Source organism: Sorghum bicolor, chromosome 2 (genome assembly GCF_000003195.3).
Source record: "Sorghum bicolor cultivar BTx623 chromosome 2, Sorghum_bicolor_NCBIv3, whole genome shotgun sequence".
Taxonomy (NCBI): Eukaryota; Viridiplantae; Streptophyta; class Magnoliopsida; order Poales; family Poaceae; genus Sorghum; species Sorghum bicolor.
In genome coordinates this window covers 75,121,088-75,137,517 of record NC_012871.2, presented here as the reverse complement: position 1 = coordinate 75,137,517, position 16,430 = coordinate 75,121,088, and the positions used below count along the sequence as shown (strand labels likewise).

Sequence of the window (16,430 nt, the reverse complement as noted above, 5' to 3'; positions counted from 1 at the left end):
CTAATTTTCTTTGTTTCCATAACGTTGCCATATATGCTCGATTAGATCCTTCTTGAGCTTCCTAAGTGTTGGCCGAGCTTTGATAGCAGATTTTCTATGAAGTGCCTCTGCGAAGGTAGGATCAGGGTTGTCGCTTGTACGCACTTCAGGTGGAAGCACTATCGTCGCACTTGGATTCTCATTCAAATCCAAGACTTCTCTAATTGAATCCTTCTCATCTTCCACTATCATATTGTGAAGTATAACACAAGCTTGCATTATGTTAATAACATCCTCCTGCTTCCATAACCTTGCTGGTCGACGAACAATATCAAAGCGTGATTGTAGCACACCAAATGCACACTCGACATCTTTCCTCGCACCTTCTTGCATCATTGCAAATAATTTATCTTCCTCCGACTGAGGGGCCGTCACAGTCTTCACAAATACTGCCCATTCTGGATATATTTTATCAGCAAGATAGTAACCCATGTCATATTGTGTTCCGTTTATGTTATAGTGTACTGCAGGAGCTTCACCTTTTATTGCTTGAATGAATAGTAGTGACTTATTTAGAACATTTATGTCATTCTGAGACCCGGCGTTTCCAAAGAAAGCATGCCATATACGAAGATCTCGAGTTGCCACTGCTTCAAGGATCATAGTAGGAACGCCTTTGTCACCACGTGTGAACATGCCTGCCCAACCTTTCGGGCAATTCTTCCATGCCCAATGCATACAATCGATGCTTCCCAACATTCCTGGAAAACCACGAGCCTCATTTTCTTGCAAGATTTTTTCTAGCTTCTTGGAGGGCGCAGATATTCTTCACCAAAATTTTCAATCACTCCTTCAGCAAATTTTCCCAAAATCTCCAAACAAGTGCTTGCAGCAATCTTTAACACCTCATCAAGTTGATCAGCCGAGGTTCCATAAGCTAGCATCCTAATGGCAGCAGTACACTTTTGGAGCGGTGAAAGTCCACTCCTGCCAGTTGCATCGGGTCTTTGGGTGAAATAAGGAGACCAATCACTAAGTGTGTGCACAATACGTAGGAACAACGACTTATTCATCCTAAATCTCCTACGGAACATCTCATCGGTGTAGATAGGATTTGCAGAAAAATAATTAGCGACAAGATCTTCGTGACCTGCTTCTCGATTTCTTGGTATGTACCTCCTTGATCCACTCTGTCGACGACGACGACGAGATCCAGTTGATGCTTCTTCGTCGATGCCGGCCTTGAATTCCTCTGCTGCGATATCTTCTAAAATTTCATCCTCTTCTAGCATATCTTCCACGGTGAACACCTAGGATCAAAGTCTTCGACATCTTGCAGGGCGTCTTCTGCATCATGTGGCTCCATAGGAACTAACTACAGCAGGGTGGTGGAATGAAGAAATGTACAGTGGCAGGATGCAACTGGTACCATTTTATAGTACGAGAGCTAACACATTCACATACTAGTGGAGCACTAGTGACACGGAAGCAATATCTAAATGATAACTGATAATAGTGGAGCACTAGTCGCATGCAGAGTTCTATTCGCATGCAAAGCTCTGTTCGCATTCAGATAACTGATCATAGTGGAGCACCTCTATTAACTGATAATAATGATAACTGATAACAACTATTAGGTTCCTGTTCACATTCAGATAATAGCTACCATTCATGAAAAAAATGCAGGTTCACATTCAGATAACTGATAATAGTGGAGCACCTCTATTAACTGATAATATTGATAACTGATAGATGGACACATTTAGATAACAACTACCATTCATGAAAAAATGCAGGTTCACATTCACTGAAAAAAATGCCATCTATCCTTGCATTGCTTCAGATTTCTTTTTCGAAGTGGCGGTGTAGTCTTGTTGTAAGATTCAACAACTTCACCCCAATATTGGTTACCACCCTTATCAGCTCCACAGGTAGAGTCTGTGGAATGTTCTATCCAAGCGCTCATCAATCTAACATCCTCGTCCTCTGTCCATAGGATACGTCTCTCAATCCTAATATTTTCTTCATCATTGTAGGGCTGTGGAAGCATGATCTCCACTTCAGGTGGTGAACTTGCTTCGGTGTTGGCAGACACTGGTTTGTTGTGGATAGGTGCACCAACCAAATGAAAGTTGTGTGGCTGATTATTGAAGTAGTTCATGAAACCACCAGGAGGACGTGGGTCTTTATCCCTGCAAGAAACATAGGTAGTATTAACTGAATGAATTGGCGTGCAGAGTTGTTCTGAATCGACGTGGCCTCCGCGTGCTCTGTTCAGATTTACTAGATAAAGTAGTTATTAGTAGTACTTAGCTGCTCTGCTTACTATGTTCAGTTCTAGTACGGCTTGGCAAAATGCAGTTGGTCAAGAGCATTTTCAGTCACCATCTTGTCTTAGAAAAACAAATATATACAATCTATGACTTGTAAGATAAAACACATACATACAGCCTATGACTTGTATAGACACTATGCGTCATGTATAGTTTAGTGAATCTGAATTTCCTGTTGCTATCATTTGCAGATAGAATACAACCAGATCTACTGGTAATAGAAACAAAAATAATTAGCTGTCAGGTACAAGCATTTGCAACCATAGTAATTTAAAACTAACTATCTACAAAAGTAATTGAAACAAAAGCCTATGCGACAAAATCATTTGCAAACTAGTGATTTACAAGCATCGATTGCTAACACAAAGAGATAGTGACTGGTTTTTTTGACAGGGCAAGCAGAAATAATGTCCATCTAAATTTTTTTGGCAGGGCAGACATAGATAGTGACTGAATATTCTTCAGTTATTCTTCTACTGTAATCTTAACTAGGACTGATAGTCACAGATCCAAACGTTTTGAGTGATTACCATGATGCAAAGACAGGAGAAGAAGGATCATCGCCGGCCGCATCCCACAGAGCTGGAGACGGTGAAGGGGGGAACGGAAACCCATCCATGGACGAGGAAGAGCTGGGGAAGGCACCAAAGCTGGATCCATTGATGGACGATGGTGCTGTTGCCGCGCTCTTGCCGAGACCACCGGTGGTTGGGCGAGTCGTTGCCGCTGCTGAGCCACCACCACGTCCGAGGGAGCGGGCCATCAGCATTGAGCCGCCACCACGACCCAGGGAGAGAGCCGTCGGCACCGAGAAGCCACCGCGACCGAAGGTATGGGCTGGGGTCGCGGCTGCCGCTGCTTCGAAGGCCGATGGTGTGGAGCTCTTCTTCTTCCTAGCTGCGGCCGGCGGGGACATCGCACCCAAATCGAAGACGAGCAGAGTGGGAGGCGGAGAGGTGGAGATGGATTTGGGGAAGACAACACCGAGATATATTGAGGTGGAGATGGATTTTGGCGCGCAAAACTCCCGCGCGCGCCCAAATCGGCTGCTGCCTTGCGCGTGCCCACTGCTGACCACGCCGGATCCGGGCACACCATCGACTCTCAAAGATGAGGCCGTACAACGGTGCTGCGGCGTCTCTTCAGCCTCGGAGCACGGGACACAGCCGTCGCCTCGCGAGACGACGGGACGCTCGTCTCTCGGTGGAGTCAAGGTTGTTTTTGTAAAAATGTCGTCTCCGAGACGGGGCAAAAGACGGCGTTGTACGTGCCCTTATACAGTTTGATTGAAAAACGTGAGACGAATCTTTTAAGCCTAGTTACTCCATGATTAGTCGTAAGTGCTACAGTAACTCACATGTGCTAATAATAGATTAATTATGCTTAATAAATTTGTCTTTTAGTTTCCTAATGAGCTCTGTAATTTGTTTTTTTATTAGTTTCTAAAAACCTCTCCCGACATCCTTGCGACACATCCGATGTGACACCCAAAAAATTTTCATCTTCAATCTAAACATGGCCTTAGTTCACCTCAAAAACCAAAATCTTTTCAAGATTCTCCGTCACATCGAATCTTGCGGCACATGTATGGAGCATTAAATATAGATAAAAATAAAAACTAATTGTACAGTTTACCTGTAAATTACGAGATGAATCTTTTAAACCTAGTTACTCTATAATTGGATAATGTTTGTCAAATAAAAACGAAATTACTACAGTTCTGAAAGATTTTCGGAACTAAACAAGGCCAGGGTAGCCATGCGTGCTCAACGTGTGCTCAGCCTGAAGCGCCAGAGGACCAAACTGTGCAATTATAGAATAACTAGAATAACTTGGGCCCTGTTTAGTTCCAAAAAATTTTACAAAATATGAATAGTATCAATTTCGTTTGTATTTGACAAATATTGTCCAATTATAGAATAACTAGGCTCAAAAGATTCGTCTCGTCAATTTTCGACCAAACTGTGCAATTAGTTTTTATTTTTATCTACATTTAATGCTTCATGCATACGTCTAAAGATTCGATGTGACGGAGAATCTGAAAAATTTTGCAAAATATTTGGAGAACTAAACAAGGCCCAAAGAGAACGAAAACCCAGATGAATAACGTGTTTACAAAATTATTAGGGGCCTCTTCCGTTACAAGGAAACTAGTCTCGAAATTAATCCAGATAAATAAAGTGTATATAAATTTAGATAGCATTCCGGTCAGCATTTTTCCACGTGGTCATTACCGGTGAAAGAAACGAGGCCTAGGTTGTGAGGAGTAAAACACTCGGCTTTAGGAAAGACCTCTCCAATGCAAATCGAAAACTCCAAGCTCTAATGCAAGAAAATAAACGATTTTATGTACAGTATAGCACACGACGCCGCCAGCGCCCAGCCACTCCCCCAAGCTGACGAGGAGGAATGACGAGTGATGAGAGAACAAAAAGGCCCAAAACCAAAACTCCCCACCAAACAAAACGTGCACGCCACAGGGCCACCCACAGGAGCACGGGTCACACCCTCCCCCGCCGCCCACTGCCACGCCGGCCCCACCACGCCCCCACTGCCTTTGCCCTGCGCCCCTGCGTAAGCCACCGCACGAGCGAAAGGGCCACACCAACGGTCACAGATTGGGCTCTCGCAGTCTCTCGTTCTCCCTCCCTCCTCTCGCCAACGCAGACACGCACGCCGTCCCCAAGTTTCCCCAGCCAAATCCTCCACCTCGCTCGCTCGCTCGCCTCGCTTTCCCATCCCTTCCCTTCCCTCCACGGTCCACGCCACCAGTCGAGTCCACCGCTCCATTCCTCCGCCCCCCGCCTGCCCTACTTCTTCTCCCTTCCGCCAAGAGCAGCCAGGCGTCAGGGGCGCGGCTGCTCTCTGCGGAACGCGCGTCATGGGCGCCGCCGAGAACCCCGTACGGTTTCTTTCTTCCTTTCGCTGCTCCCTGAAAGATTGATTGTTCCTTTCTCGAGTAACGCGCGGGCTGCTCTGCTCGCTGCTTCTTGCGGTCTTGCTCTTGCCTCCGCCGCCGTTTGCTCATGGGTTTCTTGTCCTCGCTGTGCGACGCGTGCAGGCGCCGCCGCGGCAGGAGGCTGCGCCAGGCAGAGGAGCGGCACCGGCACCGGCTCCGGCACCGGAGGCGGTGGAGAAGGTGGTCGTCGTGGACCAGGCGCCGCCCCCGCAAGCGGCGGCGAGGCTGCAGGCGCAGCGGGCTCTGGCGCCGCTGCAGGTCACCACGCAGGCGCCGCCGCCGCCCATGTCGGTGGCCTCCGGCGCCGTCGAGCCGCCGCCGCAGGTGGCGGCGTACCAGCCTGTCATGCAGCCTCCGCAGCAGGTAGGGGGAAACGTCCACGCCGAATTGCTTGATTTCTTTTTGCAATTGCATACTACTACGTACTACGTATGTATATAAAATCTCGATCGCCTGAATTGATTAGGATTTTTCGGTTTGGATAGTGGGATTGGCTCGGCCTTTTTAGGACATGTGGGCGTGCTTGATTGCGATCCGACTGTGTCAATTTAGGCTGGTTGGTAGGCGAGTAGGATAGTACAATAATTTTGTTTGGTACCCAATTGGTATAGTGTGTTTGCGCTGCCCTGTACTTGAGAGTTTTGGGAGTTCAGGCTGGCTTGCTTTGTGAATTATTCTACCATGCCATACCACACTGACAGAATCACTGCATTATTCTATCACTATGCTACAATTGACAGAATGGAGGAAAGTACTCCAATAGAAATAGCTCTTAGTTAAAGGGTTAGAGAATATGCTGATGCTGATAGTTGATTTTGATTCTGATTACAACGGACTGAAGGCAGACTAGTTCACCTGCAACACTGCAACTGGCGCTGTTAATATTCCAAGATATGTTCGGTGCCAAAAAGACAAAAAAGGGAGATCTTTTCATGTCTATAAGGCTTAGGTACTTCAATATTTTGAGGCTTAGGTGCTTCAACATTGTTGTCTAACATTGCACCGGCAACAACCAAATAATGCAGGATGGAATATCCAACACCACAAGCAATTTGGTGTATGTTTTCTTTTGAAGTGAACAACATAATAAGCAATTTTATATAAGAACTCAAAGTGCTCAACCTCCCACAATAGAAAAAGGGGCATAGGCGGTAGTGTTTGATACGATGCTCTTAGTATTAATCAATGTCGCCTAACGTACAGCTCTGGTTAGCGATATGCGTGCTTCATCTAATGACTAATATCCCCTCTAAAATATCATCAAGAATGTACCACTACTTGGGATCGATTCTCTGGATAATGCAAGTTGGGAAAGCAATTTGTGCTTGTTTTCTTTTGAGGTGAACAACATACTAATAAACAATTTCATATAAGAACTCAAAGTGCTCAACCTCCCACAATAGAAAAAGGAGCATAGGTGGTAGTGTTTGATACGATTTATTAATCAAGGTCGCCTAACGACATAGCTCTGGTTAGCGTGACACATGGGTTTCTTAGGCACTAATGTTCCCTCTAAAATATCATCAAGAATGTACCGCTGCTGCTTGGGATCGAATCTCTGAATCTGAATATGACTTTGTGCTAATCTAAGCCCGAAGCTACTTTGTGCTAATCTAAGCCCGAAGCTGACATGCTGTAGCTGCCAGCGACATCCTATCTGAATAACTTATTATTTGTCATTGCAGGGGCCGCTTCCATCGCTCAACTCACGCAAGTACACCAATGGCATCACGCTGTGCCTCTTCCTGCTCCACCTCGCCGCCGCGGCATTCGCCATGGGGTTCTTTGTGTTCAAGACCGCCCAGGAGATCAGCCAGCACCCACGGTCACACAACGCGCGGCGCGAGCGCAGCCTGCTGCGTGACTGGCTGCTTCCCGTGGAGGGCACGGTGGTGCTCAGCATCGTCCTGGCCTTCGCGTGGCAGAAGGCTGTGCGCGCGTGGCCGCGCGTCATGGTGCGCGCCATCCTCTGGTCCAGCTTTGGCGTGACCCTGGCCGTGGGCGCGCTGCTCATGTGCTTCTCCATGCTGGCCACCGTCGGGCTGGGCGTCGCAATGGTGGTGTTCTCCATCGGGACCGGGCTGTACGCTTGCTGGGTGACACGGCGCATGGGCTTCACGGCACGGGTGTTCGAGCGCGCGGTGGAGCCGGTGGAAAAGTTCCGCGGGCTGAACGGGCCCGCGTACCTGATGGTGGCAGCGGGGTTCGCGTGGATCTCCGTGTGGTGCGTGGCGGTGATCGGCGCGGTGAACTTCCGCTTCCCCGGGCTCACCATCTTTGGGCTGGTGGTGAGCCTGGCGTGGACCGCGGAGGTGATGCGGAACGTGGCGAACCTGACGGCGAGCCGGGTGATCGCGCTCTACTACCTGCGCGGCATGCAGTCGAGCGTGAAGTTCAGCTTCCAGCGCGCGCTGTCGTACAACCTCGGCAGCGCCTGCCTGGGGTCGCTGTTCGTGCCCACCATCGAGGCGCTCCGCATCCTGGCGCGCGGGCTCAACCTCCTGGAGGGCGAGGATGAGTTCATGTTCTCCTGCGCGCACTGCTGCCTCCACGTCATGAACGGCATCTTCAGCTTCGGCAACAGCTGGGCCTTCGTCCATGTAAGCACGAGCGCACTGTTGGTCTGGTCTGGTCTGGTCTTTCGAACGCTCGTGCTTGGCACTGACGAGCGGAGCTGCGTGTAATAATGTTTTTTCAGATCGCGGCGTACGGGCGCGGGTTCGTGCAGGCGTCGCGGAGCACGTGGGGCCAGTTCGAGGCGCTTCCGGGGATGGCGGCGCTGGTGGACTCGGACATCACCAGCTCGGTGTGCTTCCTGACGGGGGTGACGAGCGGCGCGCTGTGCGTGGCGCTGGCGGGGTCGTGGGCGTTCGCGACGCACCGGCACTACACGGCCACCGTGTCGCTGCTGGCCTTCTACGTCGGGTACCTGATGACCCGCATCGGCATGGCGCTGCCGCAGGCGTGCGTCGGCTGCTACTACGTCTGCTACGCCGAGAACCCCACGTCGCGGCTCTTCGACGGCACCATACCCGACCGGCTGAACAAGATGCAGGAAGACCGCGACCCGCTCGTGCCCACGCCGCGGTTCCCGCACCAGCACGGCGGCGGCGCGTGAGTGAGACGACGGAGCTGGAGCTGGAGCTTCCGCCCGGCGCGGCGGTTCTTTTTCCTCGGTGTGCCGCCCCTCGTCGGTGTGGAGTGGGCCTGATTGCACTGCTCGAGCTGATCCGGGTGAGGCGGCGGCTCGTACGGCTGGATAATTGGGATTCTTCTGGAGATCGAATTTTCTTTTTTTCTAGTTTTGTAAATTTATTTATCCATTTTTTTAGGCTGTAGAAATGGTGAATCCCCGATATTATGGTTATGTAGTAGAGAGATAGCAGTACTATTTTCTTGCATAGGAGTTAATTAGTGTGAAACTGTGAATATTTTAACTGCGGAATCAGAATCACTGGGTTTGAGAGACCATGGTGAGCGCGAACAATAGTTCATAGTAGTTTGAGGCCACAAAGTATCTGAAAGATTGGTGGGTGCTGTTAAGGCCTTGTTCAGTTCGCAAAAACTTGCGAAAAAGGGCACTGTAGCACTTTCGTTTTTATTTGACAAACATTGTCCAATTATAGAGTAACTAGGCTCAAAAGATTCGTCTCGCGGTTTACAGATAAACTGTGCAAATAGTTTTTGTTTTCATGTATATTTAATGCTCCATGCATGTGCCGCAAGATTCGATGTGACGAGGAATCTTGAAAAATTTTGCGAACTAAACAAGGCCTAAGTATAAAGTGGACTAGTACTAGGCCTTGTTTAGTTCTAAAATTTTTTGTAAAATAGAAATAATAGCACTTTCGTTTGTATTTGACAAATATTGTCCAATCATGAATTAACTAGGCTCAAAAGATTCGTCTCGTCAATTCCGACCAAACTGTGCAATTAGTTTTTATTTTTGTCTATATTTAATACTCCATGCGTCTAAAGATTTGATGTGACGGAGAATCTGAAAAATTTTGCAAATTTTTTTGGTAGGCCTTGTTTAGCTCACCCCAAAAACCAAAATCTTTTCAAGATTACCATCACATCGAATCTTGCGGCACATGCATAGAGTATTAAATATAGACGAAAATAAAAACTAATTGCACAGTTTATCTGTAAATCACGAGATGAATCTTTTAAGCCTAGTTACTCTATAATTGAATAATGTTTGTCAAATAAAAACGAAAATGCTACCGTTCCCAAACTAAAAAGCATAAACAAGGCCCTAGCCGTAGTGGGGGAGCATTTAACAACTCTCTGCTGTGCAGGATTGGTGGGTGCAGTAATGGAATGACTGAATGGGTGGTTCCGTGGTGGATAGCAGCAGCCCCTCAGTAACAATGTCACGTCTTGACTCTGCGGGCTGCTCGGTCTCCTGGGCTTTTATGGGGTGTGGTGGAGGCACGGCACTCGCATCATTGGCTAAACATATTATCATGCTTATCAGCCACAATGTTAAGGCTAACTAAGGCCAAGTTCACCCTAAAATCCAAAAATATTTTAAGATTCTCCGTCACATTGAATCTTGTGTTACATACATGAAACACTAAATATAGACAAAAATAAAGACTATTTACACAGTTTATCTATAAATCGCGAGATGATTTTTTTATAGTCTATGATTGGATAATAATTGCCAAATAAAAACGAAAGTGGTACATTACCGAAAACCAAAAAGTTTTCGGAATTAAACAAGACCTAATAGTGTTTTTCTTTCATAATAAATTAGCATCAGCATCAGCCGTTTTTACGATAAGTCGGCAATATCAGCATCAGCCACTTTTACGAACAGCCGACCTTAATGTTGATGTTGATTTATTGTGAGAGAAAAATATTACCGGTTGATCCAATCTAAGGGTTGCCGACTTGATAGATTCAATCTAAGGGTTGCCGACTTGCAGTTGATTTTCAAATCATTTTGGGATTTGGTGGCTGAACCCCATGTAAGGATGACAGCGGGGCTGTTTTGGGTTGGATATCCGCGGGTTTCGGTTCTCACGGGTTCGGGTTTGGAGATGATTTTTCGTGCCACGATCTTTGGGTTCGGGGCCCCGAAAGGTTCGGTTTTGGGTTTGGTTTTCCACCCGTAGATATCCAATGGATATCCGAAATAAGTCATTAGAATTAATTTTCATATGTTATAATATGATAATAATAACTTGTTTACTTAGATTATTAAATTTATTTTAAGCTAACTCATGAAAATATTTATTTTTTATTGCCTCTTGTTTATACATGTCAATATGTGTATATATATCATGTATATGTTTATAGAAAATCCTTATTACTTTATTATATATGTTGACATAGAAAGCGGGTTTTGGGTATCCGCGGGTTTGGTTTTGGGGATGGGTTATCACCTGAATCGGTGTTCGATGCGGTTTTGGATTTTGATTTCGGGTTTTAGATTCAGGTGCACAAAGACTTCACCCGATCCGAATCCGTCCTATTGCCATCCTTAACCCCATGCCGGGGCCGCTCTGCTGAACTTTCCCAACATTACCATTGAGCTGGATCACCTCAACGAGCAAATTAGGCATCTATCTCAAAGTCTCAAATGAATATAGCCAGCTAGGTTAAGAGAATATATTTTACTTTAGAAGAAGAATACGCAAGGGATGACATCTGTACTGTACGTTGTTGGCTTGCTAGCATGAAATGAATGAATATAAGAAGCGTCATTACTCTTGACTTCATTATCTAAAAATTATTCTTGACTTAACAAATGCATTTACACAAACCTTTACATAACCAATTTCACAAATAACGAAGGATGCGAGATTTTTTTTCTGGTGGCTTCCCAAGTTCCTATAATCCTATGCAATAGAGATGACAGAAACCATTGTTCAGAGCTGAACAAGATCATCGGGGATACCTTGCCGACAATAATATTTCTTCTTCTCTAGTATATATTGTCTACTTGGATCTTTGGCAACTTGTATTGTTGATATGTCCTCCAACACTGCCACATCCTCATCACCAAATCTCTGTTGAATTACATGGTGCCTGCTGCTTCGTGACGAGTAAATTTTCAAGTGTTATCTCTACTTCCCTTATCGTAGGCCGATCTTCTCCCTTCATTTAGGCCTTGTTTAGTTCCAAAATTTTTGGCAAAATGTAAATAGTACCAATTTCGTTTGTATTTGACAAATATTGTCCAATCATAAACTAACTAGGCTCAAAAGATTCATCTCGTTAATTCCGACCAAACTGTGTAATTAGTTTTTATTTTCGTCTATATTTAATACTTCATGCATACCTCTAAAGATTCGATGTGACGGGGAATCTGAAAAATTTTGCAAAATTTGTTGGGAACTAAACAAGGCCTTAGTTCAGCTTTCTTGAACTTTTTTTTTCCAAAGAGAGACTACATGTAGACTTGGTCATCTGCCTAACTAATTGGACTTCGGATAGTCTATGCATCTATGGTAGCTGACTCGACTTGGACTTGGGTCGATTTTAGACTGGTGTGAATTGATTTGATTTTTTGGGCATATAATATACCACAACTCATGATACTCCCTTCGTTCCAAAACAAGTCTTGCTACGATTTTTATGCCGGTCAAACTTTCTTTCTTTATTTTTATAGAAAATATTAGCAAAAATTATATCTTTAAATTAGTTTATTATGAAACCAGATTTAACAATCTATCTAATAATACTATTTTATATTATAGATGTTAATAGTATCTTGTATTTATATTTGGTCAAAGTTAAAATTGATTGACTCATTGATCAGGAAGCAATAACAATACTTATTTTGGGACAGAGGGAGTACACTAGAAGAATACCTAGTGCACTGTCGTGGGATTTTTCTAGAAATAATTTGCCATATATATAGCATCACTATATATTACTTGGGCTTTGTGTGTATCTATATGAGTTTGGTTTGCATATTATTTTATTCAATCAAATCTTATAAAAATGGGTAAGCCACGGAAGAAAAGGCATTAGAATATTAGATCATATTATAGAAGGACATGATAATGTAACAAATATCATATATAGCTGACTTGTACGTTGATAGATTAAAGACAGCGAGCCATTAAGATTTTAAAAAGTATTGCACATAATAGATATAATATGGATAAATTTTATAATTAATAAAAGATAAAGGTTGACATAGATGGCTTTTATAAAAGTATTGTAAGTTAGTGGACCACTTAGTGCAAATAACGTGGATACTTTATATGGCGAGATAGAACCTCTATGTTCAAGATGGCTCGATCAACTTTGGACAAAGGCTTCGTCTATATTCTTCTTTCTCTCCACTCAAAACTGTGTATCGGCTGAACTTCACCAACGGTCAGCAGCTCTGGCAGCCATTCCCTAGAGGTCACACATCGACTGACCTTATAAGGCACGACAATTTTGAAATCCAATGCTTTATTTACAAAAATATTTGCTTGCAAAAGAACAAATATTGTTTGAACAAATAAAAAGAAACAGAACTGTTGGGCCTGTGGGGCAAGTTTGTTGGTTTGGGCCTTTCTCAATCTGCCCTACTGTACGTATTGGATCCAAGGCCCCAATTCCCAGACGCCCATGCCCGTGACCGTGAGTGGTGACTGCCTGACTGGTGAGACCGTGAGAGGGAGCGCTGGGTCGATCGGTCGAACCAAACCCGGGACGGCGGACGGAACGGAACCCCTCGCTAGTCGCTACTCTCCTTCACCCCCTTCGCCTCCGGCCACACCCTAGCCACCGCCGCTCGCCGATTGGAGGTAGCTGCCTCCCCTAGTAGTGATCTCATATGTAAATCTTTTGCTTATTTCCTCGCTCTCTGTATTTTTCTCTTCTTCTTCCTTTTCGATGCCCCCACGCCATCGCCGACCAGGATTGGTTGTATCTGCATATGAGTTTGATGGACTGCTAACAGGCTAGGATTTGTTGTAGCTTATCTGCGTATGATTTGTATGGACTGGGGGCGGCTCCTGCCTTCATCAACATCATAAACAAACTAGCCTTAGGATAATTACATTGCACCTCTCCGCGTGCTTCCCCGCCTGCGGTGTTATTCATCAATGGAGTCAAACAATGGACGCATTGAGGTAAAGCCTTTGCCTCTCATCTTTCCTACCTCTGTTCTGATTCTTTTACTATCATCATAATTAGCTTTACCGGGATAGTTAAGTCGTGTTTCTATGTGAACTGCTGCTTGCTGCATGCTCTAACACTTGAAACAGTAGGCATTGAGCCTGCTTTATTAGATGCCAGCCTAGAGGTAGATCACACAAGCATAGTTTGTTTTAATGCTGTGAACTTTTCAAACTAGTTTCTCACTAACATCGTCACAAATCATATGTTTTGTTGCAGAAAGCTGAGGATCAAGATAGGCTCAGCTCGCTGACTGACGATGTTCTGTTGTCCATCTTGGGGAAAGTCGACATAGCCACGGCTGCAAGGACAGCTGTCCTATCAACACGGTGGAAGCATCTGCCATGGTTGCTTCCAGAGCTGACCATTGATGCTAAAAATTTCTTACCTTCCCCACTCCCAAACCCCATCGAAGCTGAACATATTGATACAGCAATGGCCTCACTGACCAAAGCGGTTAGGAGCTTCTTGGCTATCCGTCAGTGTGAGGCTACCATCTCAAGCCTGCAACTTAAGCTCTATTTGGTGGACAATTACTCAGAAATCATTGGACCTCTACTTAGTGAAGTAATTGTTGTTGGTACTGTAAAAGATTTAGACCTTGCTGTTTTGGGTAAGAAGGAGCCTGAGGACTGCAACGATAAAGATATGCTTCAGCAAGCTTGTTCTGTGGATGGTTTTTTCAGAACTTATCCTGGTTTGCTGCATTGCCTAACAAGACTCTCATTATATAACATTTGCTTTGATGAACGGGACATGAATCACTTCCTATTTGATTGCTGCAAGCAACTGCGGTATCTCTACCTCTCCAACTGTGATACCGGGGAACTCCCGGCATGGAAGATACATGCACCGGATTCAAATATTAGTGTGCTAGAGCTTGAAACGTGCTACTTGGGGAAACTTGATGTGCTACACCTTCCAAAATTAGAGCGGCTGCACTGGGATGGCTGGATGTGTCCAAATGCCCCTTTGTCATTTGGTGTTGTTCCAGCACTCAAGGAATTGCAGCTCTTATCTGGTGCAGCAGTTTATTTTAAAGGATTCAACCTAAGTGAGGTTCTAAGGGGTACCATGATAAAGAACCTAACATTGAATTTCCAAGGAGAAAAGGTATAAATCCATGCTGATTCTCATGCACTATTTTTCAATCTTTATGGATTATTATACTGTCTTGTTTTCTAATTTTGAACATGTATCTGTGTTCAGTATTATACCTAAATTAACCCTTAAAATATTTGGTTATTAACGCTTAAAATACTTGAAAATTTCGTGTTGTATATATCAGGCCATTTAGCTGGTGCTTCTCTTCATTTTGTTTGGAACTACATCCAAATGAAACAATGTTATTAGTGATTTGTACGTAAGGAACATCAGATAAACAAATTGACTTAAGTGAGCACAGTTGACCTCTACAAGAAGTCAAGAAGACAGCAACATTTCTCATTCTCACTGTGTGCTTCTCTGTTTTATCAGCTTTGGATGCAACCTGAAGGAAAACAACTCTGCACCGTATTCAATAAACTAACGAAGCTATGCCTGCATGATATATTTGTCGAATTTGATCTGCTTTGGACAATAGTTCTCCTTGAAGCTGCACCATCCATCGAGGTATTTGATCTTGAGGTACGACTATTTGTTTTCTCATCATTCGTACTAAACTTGTTCTCTTTCCTAAAATAAGCTCAGTTGAAACAATTCTTTTTATTCAATTTCAATCACTATCTTGTATATTCCCAGGAAGTATAGGAACTGAAGTGGCCTCGTAATCTTTGCCTACTTTTCTGAACCAGCTAGTCTAGAGAGTAACAGAAAAATTCCCGTGTGATTCAAGTTACTGAAAAAATTATAGACCTGTGTTGCATATCAATATGTTTCCTCAGAATACAATACCCCCCACCTATATAAAATCCCCCTTTTACCTGATTCCTATCCTTCTCTAAGATAAGCTAGGATAGGGATGCGCGTCCTCATCATTGACAAGCCGTCAACCACTCATTTTCTTTGCTCTGGTCCAATTGAAGCTTGAAATGAAGGGTTAGATATCACTAGGGCTTCACTAGAGTTATTAGGTGCTAATAAGTCTAAGAAACAAAGAAACAGAAGTAGTAGTTGTCTTATCCTTTTTTATGTATTATATAAGCGAAAGGAGATTGTATTTAGCCATCAAGCCCACCTTAGGTGGCCCAGATTGGATCACAATGGCCCAAATCTACCCCAACTGTTGCAAACATGACTCCAGTCCAAGAAACCTTAAATAGTTTCTAAATTATTTCAACTCCTCTGGTTGAGAATTTAACTTCAAGGAGTGGAGTGTTTGGAAATTAGAGATATTTTTCTGTAAAAAAAAAAATCTGAAACCCAAAAATAGTCTCTATAACAATATGTTTGCTTTTGAATATAGATATGGGAACATCCATGCACAATGGGTCCTGAGGCTAGAGGAAAAACTTATGGTGAAAGGACAAATCCTTCATGGAAGTTGTCTGAGTTCACAAATGGTAAGGAGTGGCTATTGAAAGAAGTACAGATTACTGGGTTTAGTCCGATGGATCAACAGATGACATTTATTAGAGCTGTGATGGAACGAGCTCCCAACTTACGAACTCTTGTCCTGAAAGATTACTCGCCTTGTGAGGACTGCGAGCAGATGGGTGTACTGCCTCGATCTGAAAGATTACCAGCAGAACGAGTATATCCAAAGGACAAGGAAGAGCAAGACATGGTAGTCAACCAACTTATTGGACATATGGCCTGCTGCCATGTTGATATAACTTTTGGTGTCTGAAAATATTGTCTCTCTTGTACCTGTTTCTATGTGGCACATCTGCATAGATTCTCTCTAAAATTGAATTTCTTTGGACAAAATGTAATACATAATCTTTTTCGGTAACTATGATCATCATTATTTGCTGTCACTTTTGCTTTTTATACCTGTGCAAAATTTGGTACAAAGCTATTCTCATACTGGTTTTATGTGTATCTTTTTGTATATGTATCTTGTTATTTGGATGGCGTCCTTAGTGCAA

At 44.2% G+C, this 16,430-nt stretch overlaps 2 protein-coding genes and 1 pseudogene across 4 annotated transcripts; 2 read left to right on the top strand and 1 right to left on the bottom strand.

Moving 5' to 3' along the window:
- LOC110432796 lies at positions 1-1,052 on the bottom strand (annotated as a pseudogene).
- LOC8072236 (CTL-like protein DDB_G0274487) lies at positions 4,906-8,742 on the top strand. Its single transcript, XM_002463264.2, has 4 exons — positions 4,906-5,214; positions 5,374-5,634; positions 6,957-7,871; positions 7,970-8,742. Exons 1-4 carry the CDS (start codon positions 5,194-5,196, stop codon positions 8,387-8,389), a joined length of 1,617 nt encoding a protein of 538 aa, XP_002463309.2. The 5' UTR covers positions 4,906-5,193; the 3' UTR covers positions 8,390-8,742.
- Positions 12,875-16,330, top strand: LOC8072235 (F-box protein At4g27050). Of its 3 annotated transcripts, XM_021452896.1 has the most exons (5): positions 12,878-13,028; positions 13,201-13,355; positions 13,621-14,514; positions 14,878-15,027; positions 15,806-16,330. In XM_021452896.1, exons 2-5 carry the CDS (start codon positions 13,329-13,331, stop codon positions 16,187-16,189), a joined length of 1,455 nt encoding a protein of 484 aa, XP_021308571.1. In that variant the 5' UTR covers positions 12,878-13,028; positions 13,201-13,328; the 3' UTR covers positions 16,190-16,330. The 3 variants fall into 3 exon arrangements, with proteins under 3 accessions (XP_021308572.1, XP_021308571.1, XP_021308570.1); XM_021452897.1 differs by having other exon boundaries at positions 12,875-13,355; positions 14,878-15,012; XM_021452895.1 differs by having other exon boundaries at positions 12,878-13,355.